Here is a 24588-nt window from a genome sequence, read left to right on the forward strand (position 1 = left end):
TAATCAATATTATATATGTGTTCTATTAATTGAAATCAATTTAACGATTTAAATTAATTAATAAATCCAACACCTATTTACTAAAGTAGATGATTGTTGACTCGATTATCTAATTGGGATTAATTGAAAATAATTTTCCAAAAATTAAAATCAATTTGTTTTAAGTTTAATTTTAGAAATCTGAATTTTTTTTTTTTTCAGTGAACCGGTTCTGCCCGGTCCAGTTGACCCAAATCAGTGGGCCGGGTCAGTCGGACTGAGAACCGGTCTGACCGACCCGAATCCACGTGGATTCGGTCAATTGGATCGCACACAACCATCGAACCGGCCGGTTCGACCGGTTCGATCCGAGCAAATTAAAAACCGACATTTTAAAATAATTTCAGATCCGATTTTCCAATTTTAAACAATTTTAAAGCTGGAGAAATTCTAAACAATATTTCAAAAATATTTTAAACTTACGAAAACTCTCAATTACATAATACAACAATCGCTACTTTAATAAATCGAACATGCATAAAATCATAGCATATTAAAACGTACGCAATTAATTACGCAACGAGCTCTGATACCACTGTTGGGGATCGGACACGTGTACGCAGCGGAAAACAAAAATTTTATGCGATTTAAACAAATTTAAAACACATAAACACATGCCCGATAATTGAAACAATTAATTGCGTACCTTTGCGCTTCCAGCGAAATTAAAAACAACATACATGCTAATTTATTTAACCGAATTTAAATCAATTAACATGCTCGCGTTTAAACCAAATAACATGCTCGCAACAATTAAAACGATTTCACGTAATCACATAAAATCATACGAGAACGAACATGAATATATTGTTTAAACGTATACGAATCAAGAACATTGAATTCGTGTGTTTACCTCTTGAAGCGTGAGGTAGGAGCGCTAAGCAAGTCGAGATTGCTACGGAAACCAATCCGTACAATCCGGGGCAGCAGCGGTGGAGCGGCAGCAGCGGCGAGACGGGCCACGGCGGCGCGTGTATCTCACGCGCGGTCTTCGGGGCGGCGCGTGGGGTTGCGTGCGGCTTCGGCTCGTGTGCTGCTCCTCGATTCTTCGATCTTCGATCTTCCTCCTCTCGGATTTCACCTCGTATACTTTGATCTACTAAACACGTGGCACTAGACACGTAATAGTTAGAAATAACGGAAGAAAAGAAAGAAGAAAAGAATACCGAAAGTAATCGGCCAACGAATGGTCGATTCCGGCGGAGCGGCGACGGCGACGGCGGCTGTGGCCGTGGGAGATGGTGGCCGAGAGAGAGAGAGAGAGTGACGGCTAGGGTTAAGGTTTTGTGTTGTGTGTTGTGTAAGACCTATAAATCTTGTATTTATAGTGTCTTGCATAAAACCCTAGCGGGCTTAAGTTGGACCGGGCCCAACAGCTTAAGTTCGCTAGTACTTTTACTTGCTCGTCTCTCTCAATTCAATGACCGAAAAATTGCAACGATTACATTTTCGGAATCATTATAAAGTCCTCGTCATTACGAGTGCCAATTCTCAATTTCCAACTTTCCAAAAGTGGAAACCCTAGTTCAGTGCACTTTCTAAATATGGAAACTTCCCGATTTAGAAAGTCCACTACAATGTTCGCCTATTCTTTTCCTTTTCTTATTCTCATTCGTAATTCCAAATTACGAATGTTGGATCCAATCGTATTGACTTCCAATCATGCAAAGATAAACTATTTTATCTCTGACCGTTTATTCAAAGATCTCATGTGCACGAGCAGTGTGACCCTCGATGGTTCAGGTGTAAGCTAGCCGTGGGCCCACAACTCTTTGTGGTCAAAACTCGTCCCTTAGAGTTACGATTAAGATGAAACTCGTTTCACCTTAATCACCCAACGAATCAAGATTGGCGTCTAGCAACTACGCGTCATGATTCCCTAGATACAAATGAAGTGCCTGCAAGAACCTTCAGATATAGTTAACGTACAGTACGGTCCCTTCGATACATATGTCCCGATTGAACTAGAGGCATTGGTTCGTCGAGACCTCTTTATATGTTCAATGACGGTGCGATCGTTCTAAGTGTTGTAATCGTTATGTGCATGACTTAGAGAATCGAATTCTCTAATCATCACTTAGTCAGCTCTGGCCAGAGACTTAGAATGATTACAAACTTTCAGAACACACAGGACATCCAAGAGTATTCTAGCGATCGAATCCCCGACTACAATGCACAGACCTCCCACTAGATTTCGGACTGCACGAACACTGGCCCTTGGGATGGTCCTCGGTGGAACTCAGGGACAGGTCACGATACAGCTGGTCCTCTAGCGAAGTCACGGTGATGTCTAGGTCATAAGGACTAATGGTGTACAACTATACCATAGATATCTCTACTCGATTATTGGGAACCACTTAGAGATTTCTAGGGTGAGGGAGTTCAGTGAACTCGTCAACTTACGAGCACCCACTTATGCATGCCGATATCACAATACCGTTTACTGATGAGATGCAGTACACAGACACTTAGTGCTAGTCTCTTAATGGGAAAGGTCGATATCCTCATTGGTGGCGTAACCCTTCGACTAGGAACACGTTTAACAGTTATAACACTTAAGTAAATATCTCACGATCCTAACGATCAATTACTAGTACTTGTAATAACTGTAAGGACTATATCTATGCTTGTGACAAAGGGACAAAGATATAGAATGCCAAGGTCTTTTATCATTAATACGAATAAAGGTTCGTTTATTACAATAATAAATACGAAAGACCACAGCCACATGTTGGCTTGTTGGTCACCTACTCTAACATATCCCACATTATATAAGCTAGTGAGGGGTTATCTCAAATAACGCCATTAATAAAATAGACTCTCCCTCTTCAAAATCTTCTCGTAGCCCAAAATTACAATTTACGGAGTATTTTTCATCAGAATCATGATCGTATCAGTTAATGTCCAACGAATAATGATTGGTGCCTAGCAACTACCTACCTCTCGTGATTCCCTAGATACGTGTCCGCAAGAACCTTAAATTACAGTTGACGTACAATATGGTCCCATTGACAACACATGTCCTGATCGAACTAAAGGATTGGTCCATCGTGACCTCTAATTTGTTTGATAACTGTGCGAATTTTTTAAGTCATGTATTCCTTTCGTGTGTGATTAAGAGAAACGCATTACTCTAATCACCCCAGTTATTGTTTCAGCTGAAGACTGAAGACTGGAATATATACTGAAAGAATACACAGAACATCCATACATGTACTTAAGCTGTCAAATCCCTAACTACAATGCACAAACCCCCAGTAGATTTTAAAGTGTGCGAACGTTGGCACTTGGAGAAGTCTTCGATGAGACTCAGGGACATGTCACAACACATTTGTTCCTCTAGTGAATTCACAGTGATGTATTAAGTCATAAGGACAAGGACTAATGGTGTACAACTATAATCGTAGAACCTCTCGATAAATGGGAACCACTTACCCCTTAGAGATTATAGGACAAGGGAGTTCAGTGAATTCATCTACTATGAGCACCCATTCAAGTATGCTGATGTCTCTTCACCGTAGCTGATGAGACACATCTCACATACACTAAGTTCTAGTTTCGAAAAGGAGCCACCATCCTACTTATTGGCGTAACCCATCGACTAGGAATTGGTTTAATAGTTACAATACTAAATGAACTATCTCACGATTCAACTAGACCAGTTCATAATATATTAGAGTAACTCTAAGGTCTATATTTATGCTCTTATGAGGACAAAATATATAAAGTGACTAATGTTGAGTTTTTTTACTAATACGAAATATATTGTGTTATACAAGTAAGAGGAAAACCGAAACCAAAAGTTGGCTTGCAATTCACCTACTCTAACAATTACAACACTTATCTCATCTATGGACTATGTATACTCCTTGTAAATCAATTAGATGAGTCATGTCTTTTAGACTCTTAACCACGAGTGTAATCACTTGAAGATCTAAATAGCCATGGAATGAGGTGATAGTGCTTGTACATCTTCTATAAATAGGATCCGTATGCTAATGGAATTGTCGGCGTCTAACACTAACTTGGGGTCACAAAAATTGGAGTTAGTGACGATGATGAATGTTATGGGGGCTACAACACTGGAGGTCATCGACGCAATGAATTTCGAAACAATCCCCATAGTTGAATTGAATCAAAGAAGACTATATTTCAGTACTAATCAATGATTAACATCATTTTCCCTCGATTCTTTAAAAATCATGAGAATAATATGAGATTGCAATTTCATCTCGAATTCAGAATCCCTCGTCCTCCCACGATCAATTGATGGTTCTTGTAATACTCTGACGAAGAACATTTGCAGATGATAAGTGATTAATGAGATATGAAAGAGAAGAGATTATATATGAGAGAAGAGAGAAAAATATTGTGATAAATAAAAAGAGACTAGATATGAGAAAAGAAAGAAACATATTGAGATATAAACGAGAAGAGATTATATATGATGGGAGTGAAAAAAATTGACACACTATATAGAAGAAACATGATTTATTTCCATAGTCAGTAACTGTTACGAAACTGTTAAACACAAGGGTACGATTGGGATGAACCAAAAAACTGACATCCACAATAATTCTAAGAATGAGAAATTTCGTTCAGAATAAAAATATGAGGGTCATACCACGCATCTAATAATTAATGCAAATAATCATTGAAAATCAACAAAACCTGTTACTTGATCATACTTCTCCGTCTCACATATTAAGAAAATCATTAGACGCGTAATAATTAATGCAAATAAAAAAAAAATCATTGAAATATCCAAAAGGAAAAAGATTTTTTTTTTAATTATTATCAAGTCTTTCAATTTATAAAGTGTGACAAACTGAAAAAATTGCAATTTTTAATTTCCGGGCAAAAAGAATTGCTCCAAAAGATGGGAAAGTCAATACGAGTTAATAACAAGGGGTTTACTATTCATAGTGCGGTTTTTTCCAGCTACAGTGCGAAATAATTCATTTGTCAAAAAACACTTTAACCTTTTACAAAATCCTCTCAACCTCCAAATATTTCGACTTTTGTAGATCGTGATTTGTTTTCGTAGAAATCAGTTAAAACCCAACGATTATCAAGATGGCCAATATCGATCCCGTAAATGAGGTAAAAAATTATGTTTTAGTGTGATTTTTTTCGATTTTCAGTCGTTTCGTGTAGAATATCACGAAATTATTCAAGTCGTTTCGTAGTGCTTTGCACGAAATTAACACCATATTCGTGTTTTCCAGTCATTTCGTATACAATACTACGAAATTATACCTCTTATTTCGTGTAAAACCACACGAAACAGCAGTAAACTGTTTTGTTATTCATTTCGTGCATTACTACACGAAATGTATACATTAATTTCGTGTACTTTTACACGAAATACCTAGTAATTATTATTATTTTTTTTTGTGCAAGTATCTAACTTTTTTTTTATTTACGAAGACAATTTGTATTTTGATCCCTCGGTTTTTGATCAAAATGAATATGAAGATTTCTCTCACTTCTTCCAAGTTGATATTGTGTTCGATAGTAGGGAAGAATTAATCAAGTGGGCCAAAGCAACTGCAGTTATTCATTGTCACCGTTTGATTTGTCAGTCTAGAAGGGAGAATGCACAGTACTTGACGTGTAACAAATATGGACATGGCCGACAAACGAATATCGATGTGGAAGATCCTAGAAACACTGGAACAAAAAAATGTGGTTGTCCGTTCAAATTGATTGGCAAAAAGTCAAGGTTTGATGAATAATGGCGGTTGACTATCAGCGATGGCAGGCATACTCATCGTCCGGCTTTGTTTCCTCACGGACAAGGTACGACTAGTCGTATAACTCCACAACAGAAAGCAAGAATTAAAGAATTGCGAAATTCTCACGTGAAGCCAATCCTAATCATGGATAGATTGAAGAAAGATGATCCGACGATACAAACCTCTATGAAGCATGTTTACAATGAGTTGGCCAAGATTAAATCTGAGGAAATGGAGGGCATGACTGTTATTCGGTTTATGATGCATAACTTTCAACAAGGCGAGTATCGATATTGGCATCGCGTCGATAGTGAAACGAGCAACACGATTACAGATATTATGTTTGCATGTCCCGAATCTATTAAGTTACTACGGCTGTTCCCGTATGTTATATTGATGGACTGCACATACAAAACCAATAAGTAAGTAAAAATTACGATTGTTTAAATTATGATTATTGTGTTTTAATGTATTGTATTGTTTAAATATGTAAAAACAACATTGTTGTAGGTATGCTATGCCTCGTTTGGAAATAATTGGGATAACTCCACTTGGGAAGAATTTTACAATTGCTGTTGCATTTATGTCGGATGAAGATGCAGACACCTACGAGTGGACTTTGAATTGTTTGAAAGAGTTGCTAGATGGTGTCGAACCTGATGCGATCTTGACAGACTGGGAGTTGGGTCTTTTGAAAGCACTGCCAAATGTCTTCCCATTTTCGTATCATATGTTGTGTATATTCCATATAAACAGAAATGTTGAGGCAAATGCGACGAAATTTATGGGAGGCAACAAAGACCAAGGTCTAATATTTCGACGTGGGCTGTGGGCTAAGCTGGTGAAATCAGAAACCGAAGAAGAGTATCATTACAATTACAATGAAATTGTTGGACGGTATGCAGGGCATCATAGACTGATACAGTATTTGAATGATACGTGGTTGATATACAAGAAGAAGTTTGTTCGAGCCTATACTCGCAATGTGTATTATTTTGGCAACACGAGCACCAATAGGTATTACATGTTTTAGTTATTTAAATGATAAAATATATTATATAAAAATAATATTTATTTTGTAATTTGATGATCGTTGTATGCTTTGATTGTTGTTGTAATTGGATAGGGTAGAGAGTGCTCATTCTTCTGCGAAGGGTTGGTTAAATGCTTCGACCGGAGGTCTGGATAACGTGCAAGGCAAACTTCGGGACCAAGTTTATATCCAAATTAGTCAGCTGAAGTACGATTTTTCATTATCATCCAAGATAAGGAAGCATACTGCAGCATGACCGTGTTTTCAGGGTTTGATTTGTTATGTTACGCATCTCGTATTCCCACACAAGAATCTGTTGCCCATACAATATCTGCACATGAAGGAATCGACTTTTATTCTTTCGTGCCCATATTTATGGTCCGTCTTATTCAAGATTATGTTAACGTGATGGCGGATGGCAACTGTGGGTACCGGTGCGTTGCTCAAACCGCGTAGGGGGATCAAGAAAGATGGCCGCAAGTGAGAGGGGAGTTGCTTATTGAGTTATACGAGCATGCTAATGTGTACACGGCGATGTTTGGCAGTACCGGATACGTTGAGGTCATACGCAAGTGTGACTGGACCTCAGGGCCTTGTCCACAAGCTTATTGGATGGACAAGAATGAAATGGGATTGACCATTGCTACCAGATATAGTGCATTAGTGGTACTTTTGACTCAAGTAGGGAGTATGACTTACCTTCCTTTGTTTGGCAGTGGTCACTTATCATGTATGATTGTTGTGACATTGCACAACAATCATTTCATGTTTGTTAATTTGGTCGCGAATAGTCCTCTACCACCAATCCATCCGGCATGGGTACACCATGGAGCTAAAAACCTGAGGCACTTACTCAAAATGTACAAACCCCGACTACTCTTGTACGAACAATTAAAGTCTGGTCGGTAGTTCAATTTGTAGTTGTATTTGAATTCTAGTTCAATTTGTATTTGTATTTGAATTTTAGATCAATTTGTAGTTGTATCTGAAATCTAGTTGAATTTGTATTTGTATTTGAAATTTAGATCAATTTGTAACAATTAAAGTCTGGCCGGTAGTTCAATTTGTAGTTGTATTTGAATTCTATTTCAATTTGTATTTGTATTTGAATTTTAGATCAATATGTAGTTGTATCTGAAATCTAATTAAATTTGTATTTGTATTTGAAATTTAGATCAATTTGTAGTTGTATTTGAATTCTAGTTCAATTTGTATTTGTATTTGAATTTTTAGGTCAATTTGAGTGTGTGAAATAAATTGGTTAATTTAAAAAACAAATCAATTAGTGATTTCGTACTGAATTTCACGAAACATTACATTATATTTCGCGGAAAAATCGACGAATTGTAAGGTACAATTTCGTGGAAAACTCCACGAAATATGATGTACAATTTCGTGGGTTTTGTCACGAAATAGGCAATTTTTTTCAATCCAACAGTTTCGTCCTTCGTGTTCTATAACAATAAACACTTATATTTCGTGTAAAAATACACGAAATTATTGAGTGGATTTCGTGTAATAATACACGAAATAGCGGGCGAATTTGTTTTTTTAGGAAAGTTACAAATGAAATAAATCGCACTGCAAGGCGGTAAAAGTTGCGCTATGAATAGCATTTCAGTAATAACACTTACCAAACAAGGCCTAATAAAATAATAAAATTGAAAAAATTGATCTAACATCCTAAATTAAATGTTAATTTTCCTTCGGACCCCTTGAAAACCAGCGCCTTCTATATTTCCACCCCAAAAAAGTATAAATCAGCACACACCGAGAAAACCTCTCCTGAAGCCACGCCCATATATTTTCTTTTAATCATAAATAAATTTCGAAAATTGTTCATCAACAAAGAGAAAGATGACTCGGGCATCCAAGAGAAAATCCGACCATCAAACTTCTGAATCTGTGAAAAGTGTTCGCACCGATTCTGTTCGTTCTGGTATATTCTACCCTGCGCAATTTCTTTTTCTTTTTTTTGTGTGTTTATTTATTGCATATTTTATTTTTCAAATATAATGTTTTTTTTTTTGCTGTGATTAATTTTCCGTGGTATTGAATGTAAATTCTTGGTTCTGGGTTTTATTGTTGCCGTGTAAATTGATTGATTCCTGGACTAGGGCTAATTTTCTGTTTCTTGATGAAGTGAAAATATAGGGTCTAACTGGAATTGAATTTCACTTTCTTTCGATTAAATCTGAAATTGAAGTTTAGTGAATCTAAGTTGAATTTTGGATTTTGAAATTCGATAACAAATTCAACCAGCTAAGCTCGTTTCTTATCGAGTAGTTTAAGCATAGTTTGCCTTGAAATCGAAATCCGAGTAGGGTATGTCGATGGTTTTATCAATCAGTTGGCCCGGATTCTTTTACCGTACGGATCGGGTAAATAGGGAAAATTCGTAATTTTTCTCTTTTGCACAATGCGTTAACGAACAGTACGGAATTTCGATGAATACTTTTTAAATTACGTCCATAATAAGTTACACTGTCTTTACGTTTGGTTTTCAGCTTCGAGTAAAGCTGCGATGAAGTTGCAAGAACGTATTGATGAACTTTACAACAAATACGCAAATACAGCCTCGGCCATAATTGAGTGAGTAGTTTTTCGATTATATATTGTCGTTATCAATTTATTGTTACATGTATAGTGAACGTGCTTTTATTTCCGAGGATTGCTCGACAAAATCAGAATATCTTATTTTTCTAAATTTTGTCGTACAGCCCAGAAGGCATCGAGAAATTATGCTCTGATTTACAGGTGGATTATACCGATGTCAGGATTTTGATGCTTGCTTGGTAAGCTATTTTATTGTAGAAAGATCGTACAAGTTTGCCTCGAGATTTACTCGTTATTTTGCTACGAAAACCGAGCCTTAACAAATTTCACTTGTTTTTTTAAGGAAAATGAATGCTCAAAAGCAAGGATATTTCACTCAGGTGAGTCCCGTTTCTGTTAAACATTTAGGCCTCGTTTGGTTGTGGATATTAGCCATGATTAACTAAATAACGGGACTTTGTTTGATGTTTGGTATCCCTAATAACTTGCCGGGTCGACCCGCAAATATTATGTTATCATTCCGTTTAGGCATGTTTTTTTATTGGATCTTCTAAGGTCCAATAATACAATTGGGTTTCATTTAAAGTATTTAATTTTATCTTGGCTAATCTTATCTTGGCAACCAAACAAGGCCTTAGGCAGTTAGGCTATTATGATTATTAATATATCATATCTCTTTCGACTATGCGTTTGATAGGATTGTAGATGTCCTTTGCGTGTACTAGGGCTTGTACATTGTCCAAAAAATATTTAATAATTCGCGTGTAATAAGCTAGTGTGTTTGTATTCTTCGGTTTTCCAATCATTGAATCTTCTCGTGAAGGAAAAAAAGAAAAGAGAAACTTATGGGAATTCCTTAACTTGAGAAGATTTTGCAGATAATTCGAACATTGTACATTTGTCACGTCGTGCCGTGGTGTTGCTTTATCCGTAAATGTTTATTCTTAATACGCAGGATGAATGGCGACGAGGATTTAAAGCTCTTAAAGTCGATACTATAAATAAACTGAAGAAAACACTACCGGACCTGAAGAAAGACGTCTTGAAGTCCGATAATTTCGTGGACTTCTATAACTATGCCTTCCGTTACTGTCTAACAGGTTTGCGTTTACGGAATATGTTCTGCACCTTTTTTTTTTTTTTTGTTTTTTTGTTGCAAGTTTCTGTTTGTTATTTTCTTGTGCCTCGGATAATATTTTGTTCCTAAAATTTGACACATCTGTTCGACTCTTTTCAGAAGAAAAGCAGAAATGTTTAGACATCGATAGCACCTGCATATTAATAGATATGGTTTTAGGGTTCCAATATCAGCCCCAAGTTGATTCATTCATTAAATTTCTTAAGGTATTTATTTTCTCGTTAACCTACTATGAATTTTTTTTTTTTTATTTAATTTTGATATATATATATATATATATATATATATATATATATATATATATATATATATATATATATATATATATATATATTTTGGCTGTCTCGAATTACCCTAACCTGGATAATGATTATTTGTTCTGATGTCAGATCCAAAGTGACTACAAGGTGATGAATATGGATCAGTGGACAAACTTTCTTCGATTTTGCCAAGAGGTTAATTTTTAATGCGTTGATTTGCACCATTATATATATATATATATATATATATATATATATATATATATATATATATATATATATATATATATATATATATATATATATATATGTATAGTTTATTATTAAATTATTGAGTTAATAATTTAACATGTTTTCACCAAGTCGGGACTGAGAGAAACTATTACTTAATCTAGGTTATTAATTTATCGAGTATTAATTTATGGAGGTTCTACTATATATGGTTTGTATCGTATGGTTTTTTATTTTAAGTTGCATCAAACTGAAAAGTAGGTGTTGGTTCTTTGTTCCAATTAAGCTATGATTTTTATTTTTAATTTTTTGTCCTGTGTATGATTTATATACGGGACTTCTAGTTTATTCAATTATTTTATTATAAGGCGGTATTTCTTTCTCAGATAAGCTTTCCGGACCTTGCGAATTACGATACGGGAGAAGCGTGGCCTTTACTTCTCGATAATTTTGTTGAATGGATGAAACAAAAAGCAAATGTAGACTCCCCCTAATGTTTCTCGAGTTTCAGACAAGGTAATAAAATGTTCAGACAAGGGTTCCACCGTTTTAATTATTTTTTTTTCTAAACTTCGTTTCGATTGCAGGTTTTGCAGAATCCTAAATGTTGAACAAGGCATACTTCCTTGGACTATACGCTGAAGGTCACCTGTACGATTTTTGAATTTTTTTTTTTGATTTTTTTTTCGATATAACTATAGTTTGCAAGCTGTTATGGAGATTGTTATACATTTTCCAAGTTTTTGTATCAATTGACACGTAAAAGTTGGGGAATCATTTTTTGAAATATACATGAGAAATGGATGCTATGTTGCCTAAGCCTTCGTTCGGATGGGTAGATTAGCCATTATTAACTAAATAATTAGATTTTGGTTTCATGTTTGGTATCTCAATAAGTTGGTACGTCAACTCGCAAATATTATATTATCACAATTTATCGTTCTTTTTAGGGATTTTTTTGTAGGATGTCTTGGGGTCCGATAAAATAATTGGATTGTTATTAGATTATTTAATTTTATCTTGACTAATCTTATTTTGGTAATCAATGGAGGCTAAAATGTTTTCCTTTTTTTTTGAATATTTTTTTTTTCTTTTTTTTTTTTTGGTAATTTTCAAAACATTGGAACACATTTTAGTAGCAAAAATCTTTATATCATTTTAGTGGCAAGTCCGAAATTGGTAGCGGTGGTAATATTTATTGAAAATACCTAACATTTATGATTTATAAATTGATAAAAGTAAAAAATAAATAAAAAATACGTATATGAATTTATATATATTCCACTATATTTATTATTATAATTAAGATTATTATTATTATTTGAAGCGTAATGGGCCAAGCCGAAAAATCATATTATTATAATTTATAAGCTGCGACAAACGTATCTCACAAACTTTATAGAAGCAAAAGGGTGCCAAATCTTATATTCTATGAGAATCTGGAGTGGTCCTACGTAAGCCCTTTACAGCCAGCTAATCAGATTCCGAAACGTGGAGCTAATCTTCACAGTTGTACATCCAAGCTTTACATGCTTGTACCTTTTTTTGTCATGGTACAACTTAAATTGATGCCAAGTACAATCATTTCCAGAGTCCTTTTCACTCTTTGAGAGAATGAATATTGTGATTTGTGAAGGCATCTTCCTGCAGAGGGTTACCTTCCCTCCGGTGGCAGAGGGGCCATGGCCCCCAATATTTCTTATATGTAGAAATAAATAAATAAAACTTGCATAATAGTATTAATGGTTCCTCCTAAATTATTTTAATACATTTGGCGCTCTGAATTTAAAATTCTGACTCCGCTAGTGTTTTCCTCCATTTTTCATCTCTTTCTTCGCTTAGCACGTAACACTTTCGTACTTCATTTTTTACACGAAAGTGAACATTATAATTTTTTTTTTAAATGTTATGTCGATAAGTTTACTATACTGTAGTCGGCTACATAAGTAGAGGATACATTTAGATTTGTACTTTCGTGTTTGTTGTTGATGAAGCTCTTCATTAAGAGGGATATTTGAAGATTTTCAAAAGTTTGAATGGCAATTCGAATTTTCGTTAGATCTAAAGAAGTGGAAATCGATTGACGGTGAGTGTCTAAAGCCTTCTTGTTAAGTTCCAATATTTTTTTAAATATGATATAGAATCTGATATTGACAGAGAAATTTATTTAATGAACTAAGAGTACTGAGTGAAACCCTACCGAAAAGAAGCATAAATAACAATTAGAATGTCAAATTACTTGAAAGAGATGAATGATAGTTTTTTTTTATAATGCATTAGTTGTTTTATCACCTATATCTACCAATAGTAGTTGCCTCTGCATAAAGAAATTTCTCAAAATTGAAGTTAATCAACTACCTTCGATAAGCCACGAGCTAGGAAATTACTAACTGGATTAACTATGTTTCTCATTGAAAAAAAATTTGACCGAAAAACTTGATTTCACTGGATTGGTTAGTAATTTTGCAGCTCAGAAAGTAATTAAGAAGAATTATTTTTCAATGACATCAGATCTTGTACATTTCAATAGTTCGAATAGTTATAACTATATTATTTGAAATACTAAACGTATATCAATTTGAGACAATTATGTGTTTATCGCATTTTTTAGTCCTTATTTTGATGTTAATACGATGTCACATAGAATCAACATTCATTTATTTCTATATTAATGTTTAATTATATATACAATGAGCTCCATTTCAACCACCTTTACAAAATTTGCCTTGAGCCTCTGAAATCCTAAGAATGAATCTGGTCGCCTATATAGTATATATTATAGTATAAGAAATTGGATATTTTATAACAATCTTTACAAGGAATGAATCTTTTTTTTTGCAAAATTAGCATTCTAATCAACACACATTACATAGTACGAATATGAGTCAAGAAGAATAACCTTCTAGAGAAAGTGTTCTCATTGGATGGTGGTTTATACTGCTTTTAGGCTTAATTAAGCTCTTGCTATTATTCAAATTAAATAGGTTGTTAACTTTGTATAGCTGGAAGCTGTAAATGAAATGATTACTACAAAAAGGAAAATTATACATAATTAGCAATTTAACATTCAACTCCTAAATTATTACCAAGATTCTGTTGTTATGAGTATTTTATTCACCAACTTTTACAAAAAAGACACAAATACCCTTCAAGTAAATTTGTGCCATAAATCTAGGATTTTCCTTATTAAGGTGAAGTTCTACATATTTAGTTCACTAATAATATTTTTTTTTTTAAATAATTCTAAGTGTAGTGCCGGTAAAGATGGTCTCCCATTTCATTTAATATTAGAATTTATTGAAAATATTGCAGTTAATTCATTCAAAATCCCACCACCCTTAAAATTTTGAAGAGTGTTTGGTTAAACTTATAATATAACTTATAAGCTCTTCCAAAGTGTTTGGTAAAAAAAATTAAATAGGTTTTAACATAACTTATCGGACGTGACATTTTATCAAATGTAACAACTTATAAGTTCATTATTCAAATATTTTAAAAATTAATTATAAAAATAAGACGTAATATCATATCAACTTTTAAAACAACTTATTAGACGTATGAACTTATCAGATGTTTAATATAAATTTAACCAAACGAGCTCTTAATTAGGGTAGTCCTCATCCAATTAGAGGGTGATTAGGAAGGAATGCCCAAATCATTGATAAGAGACAACCTTAAAACATTTCCAAAACAACATTATTTATCCGTGGAAAAGATGACAAAAATATGAACACCAAAAAAAGGAACAACGTGTCGAAAAATGGTGGCTTTACATAATTGTACTTTTGAGGGGAAAGTACAATAATATAATTATGGGATGTGGGTGTATGGGATCTCTTGGTGGGAACTACACAGTGAATAATTGCCCCTCCAAAAAGTCTCCCACTTCCAAAAATTGCATGCTTTCTTATATGGCTTCAGATTTAGAGAGAGAAAGTGATAGAGAGAGGAAAAAAGTTACTGTAAACAAAAAAAAAAACCTCCATTATTTGTCTCTTCAATTATTCAGTTCCCACCACACACACACATGGATATGGAATACATACACTAATCTGTATCTATATCCATATTTTTTTTACCAATAATAATACTTGCCCTTTTGTCATCATTCACTAATATAACAGAAGGGGGGAGAAAAAAGCCAACGACAAAAAAGATCTACATAACAGAGAGAGAGATTGAGAGAGAGAGAGAGAGAGAGAGAGAGAGAGAGAGAGAGAGAGAGACTATCAACTGATACGATTTTGGTGTATTTTGTTGGGTTGAAAACCATCATCATTGTCCATATGTACAGCTTTACTTACTTCAAATAAGTCTTGGCCCTGTCTTTTCTCTCTCTTCTCTCTCTCTCTATAACCACACAGTCACGGTGTAGTTCTCTGTGTGTGTGTGTGTTTTTTTTTCTCCCTCAATTAGTGACGAATCTTCGATTTATTTACAGTGAGAGAGGCTTTTGGCATCTGGGTTTGTGTAGAATAGTTCAAGAAAGCGACTTCTGGCTTTTTTTTTTTTTTTTTTTATAAAAAGACTCGATTTTTAGGCTTCAATTTGTGGGGTTTTTTTCATCTGGGCTGTTTGGAATTGTGGATAAAAGAAGATGACTGTGGAGAAAACTAGGGGCGGCGACGAAAATTGCGACAATTTTCCAGTGGGTCTGCGTGTTCTTGCTGTTGACGACGACCCCATTTGCTTGAAATTGCTCGATACCTTGCTTAGGAAATGCCAGTATCACGGTATTTGTTCTTCTTAATGGTTGACATTTTTTTCCTTGCTAATTTCATATAAAAAATCTGTTGCTAATTCTTGAATTGGTTTGACTTTGAGTGTAATTGCTTGTTTCTCTGTCTTTGGGTTTCCAATCTTTTGTGAGATTCTTGAACATTTCATAGGGTATGGATTTTGTGGATCCAGTTGTTCCACTTGCCGAATTTCCGAAGGTTCCGACTTTCGTTTGTTGTCTGTGTGGTTTGTGGTCCTTGTCTTAGATTGAACTTGATACCTAGTACCCTATGGCGATAAATGCAGTTGGGGGTAAAATTAATTTGGTCCCTTCTCGATTCTTCCTTGAAAACCGAACGCTTTTCTCACCGTTTTTAAAATCGAATTTCATGGATGAATCTTGAATCTCATAAATTTTGAAAGGTTCCGACTTTCGTTTGTTTTCTGTGCGTTTGGGTCCTTGTCTTAGATTGAACTTGATACCTAGTACCCTATTGCGATTAATGCAGTTGGAGTACAATTAATTTAGTCCCTTTTCGATTATTTCCAAAGATATGCTCACTTCGTTGTCGTCTTCGTTTCTTCCTCGAAAATCAAACGCTTTTCTCACCATTTTTTAAATCGAATTTCATTGATGAATCTTGAATCTCAGAAATTTCAAAGGTTCCGCCTTTCGTTTGTTTTTCTGTGTGTTTTGGGTCCTTGTCGTAGATTGAACTTCATACCTCCTATGGCGATTAATGCAATCGTAGTGAAATTAATTTTAGCCCCTTTCCGATTATTTCTAAAGATATGCTCACTTCGTCGTCTTCATTTCTTCCTCGAAAACCTAACGCTTTTCTCACTGTTTTTAATTCGAATTTCACTGATGAATCTTGAATCTCATAAATTTCAATGGTTCCGACTTTCGTTTGTTCTCTGTGTGTTTGGGTCCTTGTCTTAGATTGAACTTGATACCTAGTACCCTATGGCGATTAATGCAATTGGAGTAAAATTAATTTAGTCCTATGCTCACTTGGTCTTCGTTTCTTCCTCGACAATCAAACGCTTTTCTCACCCTTTTTTTTTTAAATCGGATTTCATTGATGAATCTTGAATCTCACAAATTGCTTCCCCTTTTCAATATATATGTAATGATTTTTTTCTGTTGGATCTTTGAAAACGAACCAATGCTCCGAATTTACATGAAATATTTTTTTTTCTTCGATTTTTCGACAGTTACTACAACCAGTCAGGCAAGAATGGCTTTGAAGATGTTACGGGAAAACAGAGACAGGTTCGACGTAGTCATAAGCGATGTCCATATGCCCGACATGGATGGTTTCAAGCTTCTCGAACTCGTCGGTCTCGAAATGGATCTACCCGTTATTAGTAATATTCCTATTTCCTTTTTTCTTTCTTTCGTACAAAAGTAATATTCCTATTTCCTTTTTTCTTTCTTTCGTAAACAAAAAATTCGAGATTTTTTGTTTAAATTTCAATTCTAATCGTTTTTACAATTTACAGTGTTGTCAGCAAATGGCGACCCGAAACTCGTGATGAAAGGGATTACTCACGGTGCTTGTGATTATCTGCTCAAACCCGTTCGAATCGAGGAGCTGAAGAATATATGGCAACACGTACTCAGAAGAAAAAAATTCGAACCCAAAAACCAGAATAATAAATCGAGCGATCAGAATGCAAACGCGGACCAAAATGGAGATCAGAATGGGAAATTCAGCAGAAAGAGGAAAGAAGATGAAGACGTGAGTGAAGATAATGGGAACGAAAGTGACGACCCTTCGTCGCAGAAAAAGCCACGTGTCGTTTGGTCTATCGAGCTTCATCGGAAGTTTGTTGGAGCTGTGAACCAATTGGGAATCGAAAGTAAGTTTCTTTTCCTTTTTTTTTTTTTTTTGCATGCATGTCTTTCGGTTATTTTGCACATTTTTCACGTGTGTGTAATAATAATTCCTTTTTCGTAAATTGCAGAGGCTGTGCCAAAACGGATTCTTGACCTGATGAATGTCGAAGGGCTGACACGGGAAAACGTGGCGAGCCATCTCCAGGTCACTAATTTTATTACCTTCTCTTGTTCGTTTCTTTGCGTAAATGACGTATCTTTTCATCGATTATATGACTAAGAAGACGAGGTCATTAATATATTCGGTACAATTCAAGACTCGGTTGATACGAAACTATGTGACTACATGGTATATGATTTAATCGGATATATTTTCAATTTTTCCACGGATAATAGTAAATGTATAAAGCTTATCAAACGAGGCCTCAAAATATTATATCTTAAGGCCTCGTTTGGTTCCCAAGATAAGATTAAATAATCTCATGAAAACCGAATTAGTCAAGATTACTGGCCGGCCCGAAAAGTTAATCAACGATGTTTAATTACTTAACTAATCAGGGCTAATCTTACAACCAAACGAGACGTTAATTCTATACATCAGTCCTTTTAAGTACTTCTTGAATTTTTTATTTCTCCTAATTATTGCAGAAGTATAGGCTATACCTGAGGAGAATTAGTTCAGTTGCAAATCAGCAAGCAAACATGGCATCTGCACTCGGAATTAAAGATTCACCTTTCATGCGCATGGGTCCGTTCGAAGATTATCGAACTTTATCCGCACAAGGAAGACTCACGCCAAACGCACCCTTATCACATTACACAACAAACGGAACCATGCTCGGTCGGCTAAACACCCCTGCTAATAATATAAACCTCCATAATCTTATAACCCCATCAACCCTAATCCAACCAAATCACGCCCAAATCTCGAAAATCTCACCCTCGACACAAAACCCTAGTTTATTTCAAGGAATTCCATCTCCATTAGAGCTCGATCAGTTACAGCAGAATCTCGTGAGCTTCAACGGCGTAGGAGGGTTCGGGAATATTCCATCTTACAACTCGGAATCTTTCGATGCTTGTGTTAATAATAATAACGGTTCTGCCATGCAGCAGAATTTGTTGCTTTCCACCGAGCCAACTTTTCACAATAGCTCGAGGCATAATGGTTTTTCGGGGGGTGCGTATTTACAGAACAACCCTTGTGATATTATTTCTCCGACCACCATGGCTGCTTTACCTATGGAGGATTGTAGAGAAATGCAGAATTATGGGCACGGTTCGAAAAGTACTTTTGGAATGCCGAACGGTTTGATTAACCCTTCGAACGGTGCGGTGTTGTCTCCCTTGAGACAGGATTTGGACCAGGGTGGTGGAGTTTTTAACGAGAAGATGCAAATGTTTGTGAATGGCAGATTGGCAACGGAATCGAGAGGAATGGGTGGTAATGACGGTTTTGCCCTTTTGGAGCAGCCGAAGATGCATGGGGGGTTTGTTTCTCGTGGTTTTGATCCATTGGATGATATGATGAATGCTATGATCAAACGGGTACGATTATTATTATTATTATTATTATTATTATTATTATTATTATTATTATTATTATTATTATTATTATTATTATTATTATTATTATTATTATTATTATTATTATTATTATTATTATTATTATTATTATTATTATTATTATTATTATTATTATTATTATTATTATTATTATTATTATTATTATTATTATTATTATTATTATTATTATTATTATTATTATTATTATTATTATTATTATTATTATTATTATTATTATTATTATTATTATTATTATTATTATTATTATTATTATTATTATTATTATTATTATTATTATTATTATTATTATTATTATTATTATTATTATTATTATTATTATTATTATTATTATTATTATTATTATTATTATTATTATTATTATTATTATTATTATTATTATTATTATTATTATTATTATTATTATTATTATTATTATTATTATTATTATTATTATTATTATTATTATTATTATTATTATTATTATTATTATTATTATTATTATTATTATTATTATTATTATTATTATTATTATTATTATTATTATTATTATTATTATTATTATTATTATTATTATTATTATTATTATTATTATTATTATTATTATTATTATTATTATTATTATTATTATTATTATTATTATTATTATTATTATTATTATTATTATTATTATTATTATTATTTAATGTTGTGTTTTTATTTTTATTTTATTTATTGATGTGTAGGAACAAGATGAAGGGGTACAAAATGGCAGCTTTGGATTGGATGATTATTCGTTCGGACCGTGTTTATGAGGCTCCGTTTGTCACTCTTTATCATGGCTAGCTGCAGGAGATTAAAGAAAGGAGAAAAATGTAATTTCTCAATTAGGAGTTTGTGTCTATATGTTTCATTTGTGTTTATCTTTTTATTTGAAGAAGAATCTTTTTAGAGTAAATTCATGTTCATGTTTAATTTTTAAATATGGGGCTGCAATTGAGAATAGCATTTTAGAGTTGCAGTTGGTGTTAATTGTCAGGAGGAGAAACTCTCTCAACTCCTTCTTACTGAGATAAATAAGGGGTTTGCTATTATCAGTCTGGTTTTTATCACTCGCAATGCAAAATAATTCTTTTTTTTTTTTTCTTTTCTAAATCTTATCCAAACCCCCTCTCAAACACTCTCAATCTTTAATTCTTGAAATGTTTCAAATTCAATAATTTTTCGACCAATATCAGTTAGAGCACAAGTATTATTCGGCTTCGATTTTGAGGTGAAAGTACACGTTTTTTGTTCATTTCCAACATTTTTAGATCTTTCGTGTTATACACACGAAATATATACTTCCATTTTGCGTAATATTATACGAAATGTGTCTTAAAATCGTTTGTTGTTTGTTTCGTAGAAAAACATACGAAATTAAAGCTTACATTTCGTAGAAAAACGTACGAAATGGAAGCTCTTATTTCGTATGTTTTTACACGAAATTGTAGCTTACATTTCGTGTTATTTCATATGAAATCCCTTATATATTGTCTTTTAATTTCAAATGTTTATGCAGGAACTAAGAGAACAATCTCACGATCATAGTCATGTCTTTGAACGTGGTATTGTGTGTGATAGTAGAGAAGCGTTAATTATGTGGGCAAAAGACACAACAATTAGTCATAATCATCGACTGATTAATCGTTGTAAATCAGAAAAATATCATGTTTTAACGTGTGCAAGATATCAATCTGGACGACACGTACTATTGAAGAAACGTTCTTGCCCGTTCAGGTTAATTGGCAAAAAATCAACGGAGGATGGATTATGGCGATTGAGTGTGAGTAATGGTAATCATAACCATCTGCCATGTATTTGAAAGTTTAACTTATGTTTAAATTTGTATTTGTTTTAATTTTGCATTTTAATGTTTAATTTATGTTTTGGAATATTTAAATTTGTAACGTTGTGTTTTGCATATTTATGTTTAACCTATGTTTTTGGAATGATTAAATTTGTAAGGATGTTTTGGAATGTTTAAATGTGTACTTTAATTGCTTCAGTTGTACCTAGTTTCTAAATTCAAATAAAAAAACTAGTGAATTAAATACAATACAACAAACTAGTAAATTAAATAGTTCGTAATAATAATAAACAAAACTAGTAAAATAATTAGTTCCTAATAATAATGAAAACAAATTATTAAATTAAATAGTTCCTAACAATAATAAAAATGCGTAGTCCTAATAATAATAAAAATAAAATTTAAAATTAAATAGTTCATAAAAATACATAACTGGCAAAAAAAATCGATAAACTACCGCCTCGCTCTTCTCGGCGGCTGCACCTCATGATCGTCGTCGTCGTCGTTGTCGTTGTCCTGGTTGATGCCAATATATCGGGCGGCGGGCTGCATAATATCTCCAAGATCGGCACGTAGATCGACAAACTGCTGCATCCAGTCCTGTCCAGTGCTTCTGATGATCGGGTACAATGCACGTACTATCTGGCAATAAGCCGGCTGATCTGGTGGCCTCACATTCTCTCGATGCAGTGGAGCCGGGCCTACGTCGGAGTTGTTGATCTTCAGATGAGTCCGATCGGTATACCACTCCATGTAGTGCTCGTCGACTTCCCCCCGTTGTCGTGCCGTCTTGTATACGTTGGCACGAATGGAATGAGCCTGGACCATGTCCCACATACCACCCGGAAATGGGTAGTTGACTTTGTACGATGTACCTCCTTTGGGACCGCGTGAACATGGCTCCATTGATGGAATCAGGCCGCGCAGAATATCCTGGACCCACCCAAACTGTCGGACGCAACGATCATGCATATATGGCTCTACGACCCACATGTACTGGATCGTGCCATGATACAACGTACGAGGGATACTCTCGTGTATATCCCGACCATACAGTAGCCACTCGACCTAAACAGAAAACAATATAAATACATAAAACAAAACATTCATATTTAAAATACAAACATAAACCGAAAAATTCATATTTAAACAAACTACAATTACGTAAAATCGAAAATTTTATATTTTAAAAAATATAAACACATAAATCGAAAAATTCATATTTAAAAACAAATATAAATACATATATATAAAAAACTTACATCATCCGCTGTCATATTGTCGAGTAAACCTCAAATATGCTCGAGTGTGCCCGCTTTTGGTAGCGCGTTCCACCTCTTGCATCGAGGCTGAAACTCGCGATACCGCCCGCTCTCCTCCGGCGGCTGGAATCTCAGGAAATACTTGTATATCCAGCACTGCAATATTTTATTTAAAGATATTTAGGGAAATAAACAATAGAGAATATATAAATTTAAAAACATTATCAACAAAATAAGTACAAAAATATATTACAATTTACCTGAAGAAGGGTGGTGCAACCCGCCAAGCTCCTCGACTGTGCTCGACTGCATATACCCAACTCCCTGTATAGATTGTCCAAACAGGCCGAACCTCACGAATACGTGCCGACCTGATCAAGCAATGAATCCTCGAGCACGTGCATATACCACGGCTTCACCCGATCACATGTCTTGTCGGGGAATAAAATCGATTCGAGGAGAAACACCAGATATATCTGAACTCGGCCTCTCATAGGCGTGTCGGGCATCAACAACTGTCCATGTATCATCCTCCATGTGGGGCCCCCACGCTTCCATGACTCGTCAATCTCCTCAAAATCGAGGTTTAATACCTCGGACAACAAATACACGCAGTTTGTCGCTCGATGACCTCGTCGTACCTAGGCTCGACCACTCGTCCCTCCACATTGGCACCTAGAATCATCTGGACATCGTGGAGAGTGATAGTCATCTCTCCCCACAGCACATGGAAGTTGTTCGTCTCCGGCTGCCACCGCTCCACGAATGCAAACAACAGCGGAGCATCTAGGCGCGGTAAATAACATCGGGCTAGGGGATACAAACCGGTCATCCGCAGAAAATGCTTGTCTACGGATACACCTATGTCTTCTAGGGCAGCTGTTATCTTCTCGTAGTTGAAATGGTTCAGGGAGTTGATACGGGACTCACTCTTCCAACCTGACGTTCATGCAATCATTTATTTAGAAAACATATTAATTAATCAACTATAAAAATATTTTAATATAAGATACAAAAATTATAATATTAAAATTAAAACATGTAATTAACTTACTTCTCCCCTCCAAATATATGCCACTACGTGCGACTTGAAACTCGTAATCAAAGACGGATCCCGCGGGCCACCGGGAAATGGAAATCTAGCACATCCGGATTGACTCAAGTATGAGCTCGACCTCCATGGCCCCGTCCTCGGCCTCCACGACCTCCACGAGCTACAACCTCAGTCTCGTGAACGGGATCCACAGCATCCTCATCCTCCTCCATAGCACGAGAAGACCCAACATCGGGATCAGCAACCGATGATCTGGCTTCACCAGCTCTCTCAGCCTCTCGCCTACGTCTTGTAGACATAGTCATGCGCTCGCGCTCTTGATGCTCAGCCTCTTCACGAACTGCTCGCATAATTGCCTTTGATTTGCCTTTGTCTGCCATCTGTTAAATAAGACACTATTAACGTCAATCTAAATAAATAATGATAAATAAAACAAATCTTAAAAAAAAAAAGAAATTTTCCAGTTATTTCGTGGAAAAACACACGAAATTAATGCTTACATTTCGTGTTTGTGTTCACGAAATACAAGCACTAATTTCGTGTGTTTTTGCACAAAATAACTGGAAAATGGCCGAAACGTAAGAAAAACAAACAATCCTGCTAATTTTGTGGAAAAAATCACGAAATTAACCCTTTAATTTCGTGATTTTTTACACGAAACGCAATTTTTTTCCGAAAAGTTTCGAATTTCTTCGAAATACTGAAAACGTATAGATTTTCGACGAAATTTGTTACTATACTACTATAAAACATTGGGTTAACAATTTCGAGTTTGAGTTTTACCTTAAATCGTTTTTGAATTGCTCGTTTAATCCGCAGGAATTCGAAGGACCTTGGATAGGGTTTTGAGAGGATTTTGAATTTTGAATTGCTCGTTGTTGAGAGGATTTTGATTTTTTTGAAGAAAAGTTACAAATGAATATAGTCGCACTGCAAGCCGGTAAAAGTTGTTCTATGAATAGCATTTCAGGATAAATAAGGAATGCTTAATTCTTTAGTATCTTATTACTTATTTATTTTATTCCAAATTGTTGAAGCTTTTTTAGATGGTGTTGGCCAAAGTTTTTGGAATTTTAGTGAAAGAAATATAACTTTTGCTTTAACTTCTCTCAAGATATTTATTTATGGGTTATTAGAGCTAACCTCAATGGAGTAATTAAATGGTATATCAAAACCACTATTTTGATATTCCAAATTAAAAAAATTGGCAAATTTTACTTTCCCACCTTGTACTTTAACTTGGTACCAATTTATTCCCTTCTACTTTTGATTTCATCGATTTGCCCTTCTATATTTGAAAAATTGTCTCATTGTGGCTCTCGCT

General features: G+C 34.6%; 3 protein-coding genes across 5 annotated transcripts; all 3 read left to right on the forward strand.

The window, feature by feature from the left end:
- Positions 1-5776: 5776 nt before the first annotated feature.
- LOC148767668 (protein FAR-RED ELONGATED HYPOCOTYL 3-like) lies at positions 5777-7066 on the forward strand. The gene is made up of 4 exons (XM_088824745.1): positions 5777-5841; positions 5930-6199; positions 6288-6794; positions 6904-7066. Exons 1-4 carry the CDS (start codon positions 5777-5779, stop codon positions 7064-7066), a joined length of 1005 nt encoding a protein of 334 aa, XP_088680871.1.
- Positions 7067-8500: 1434 nt separating this feature from the next.
- Positions 8501-11814, forward strand: LOC105971518 (uncharacterized). Its single transcript, XM_012996372.2, has 9 exons — positions 8501-8749; positions 9318-9402; positions 9531-9605; positions 9710-9746; positions 10322-10466; positions 10604-10710; positions 10894-10959; positions 11382-11511; positions 11583-11814. The coding sequence occupies exons 1-8, from the start codon at positions 8668-8670 to the stop codon at positions 11487-11489; spliced, it is 705 nt and encodes a 234-aa protein (XP_012851826.2). The 5' UTR covers positions 8501-8667; the 3' UTR covers positions 11490-11511; positions 11583-11814.
- A 3119-nt stretch (positions 11815-14933) lies between these two features.
- On the forward strand, positions 14934-20196 carry LOC105971538 (two-component response regulator ORR22). 3 transcript variants are annotated; one of them, XM_012996388.2, is made up of 6 exons: positions 14934-15728; positions 16933-17085; positions 17221-17580; positions 17686-17762; positions 18206-19105; positions 19846-20196. In XM_012996388.2, the coding sequence occupies exons 1-6, from the start codon at positions 15593-15595 to the stop codon at positions 19912-19914; spliced, it is 1695 nt and encodes a 564-aa protein (XP_012851842.2). In that variant the 5' UTR covers positions 14934-15592; the 3' UTR covers positions 19915-20196. The 3 variants fall into 3 exon arrangements, with proteins under 3 accessions (XP_012851842.2, XP_088679824.1, XP_088679823.1); XM_088823698.1 differs by lacking the exon at positions 14934-15728 and adding an exon at positions 16022-16137; XM_088823697.1 differs by lacking the exon at positions 14934-15728 and adding an exon at positions 16117-16377.
- Positions 20197-24588: the final 4392 nt, after the last annotated feature.

This window comes from Erythranthe guttata, chromosome 10 (assembly GCF_056151865.1).
Source record: "Erythranthe guttata isolate IM_541 chromosome 10, IM_541, whole genome shotgun sequence".
NCBI lineage: Eukaryota > Viridiplantae > Streptophyta > Magnoliopsida > Lamiales > Phrymaceae > Erythranthe > Erythranthe guttata.

What these genes read in the sequence shown, in the direction of transcription:
- LOC105971518 (XM_012996372.2), top strand. Translation starts at nt 8,668, where the DNA reads ATGACTCGGGCATCCAAGAGAAAATCCGACCATCAAACTTCTGAATCT. An exon ending in CACCGATTCTGTTCGTTCTG is followed by an intron (nt 8,750 to 9,317) that starts GTATATTCTACC and finishes TTTGGTTTTCAG; the next exon opens with CTTCGAGTAAAGCTGCGATG. An exon ending in AGGATTTTGATGCTTGCTTG is followed by an intron (nt 9,606 to 9,709) that starts GTAAGCTATTTT and finishes TGTTTTTTTAAG; the next exon opens with GAAAATGAATGCTCAAAAGC.
- LOC105971538 (XM_012996388.2), top strand. Translation starts at nt 15,593, where the DNA reads ATGACTGTGGAGAAAACTAGGGGCGGCGACGAAAATTGCGACAATTTT. An exon ending in GAACCAATTGGGAATCGAAA is followed by an intron (nt 17,581 to 17,685) that starts GTAAGTTTCTTT and finishes CGTAAATTGCAG; the next exon opens with AGGCTGTGCCAAAACGGATT. An exon ending in ACGTGGCGAGCCATCTCCAG is followed by an intron (nt 17,763 to 18,205) that starts GTCACTAATTTT and finishes TAATTATTGCAG; the next exon opens with AAGTATAGGCTATACCTGAG.
- LOC148767668 (XM_088824745.1), top strand. Translation starts at nt 5,777, where the DNA reads ATGGCGGTTGACTATCAGCGATGGCAGGCATACTCATCGTCCGGCTTT. An exon ending in TTTGTTTCCTCACGGACAAG is followed by an intron (nt 5,842 to 5,929) that starts GTACGACTAGTC and finishes AATCATGGATAG; the next exon opens with ATTGAAGAAAGATGATCCGA. An exon ending in GGCAACACGAGCACCAATAG is followed by an intron (nt 6,795 to 6,903) that starts GTATTACATGTT and finishes GTAATTGGATAG; the next exon opens with GGTAGAGAGTGCTCATTCTT.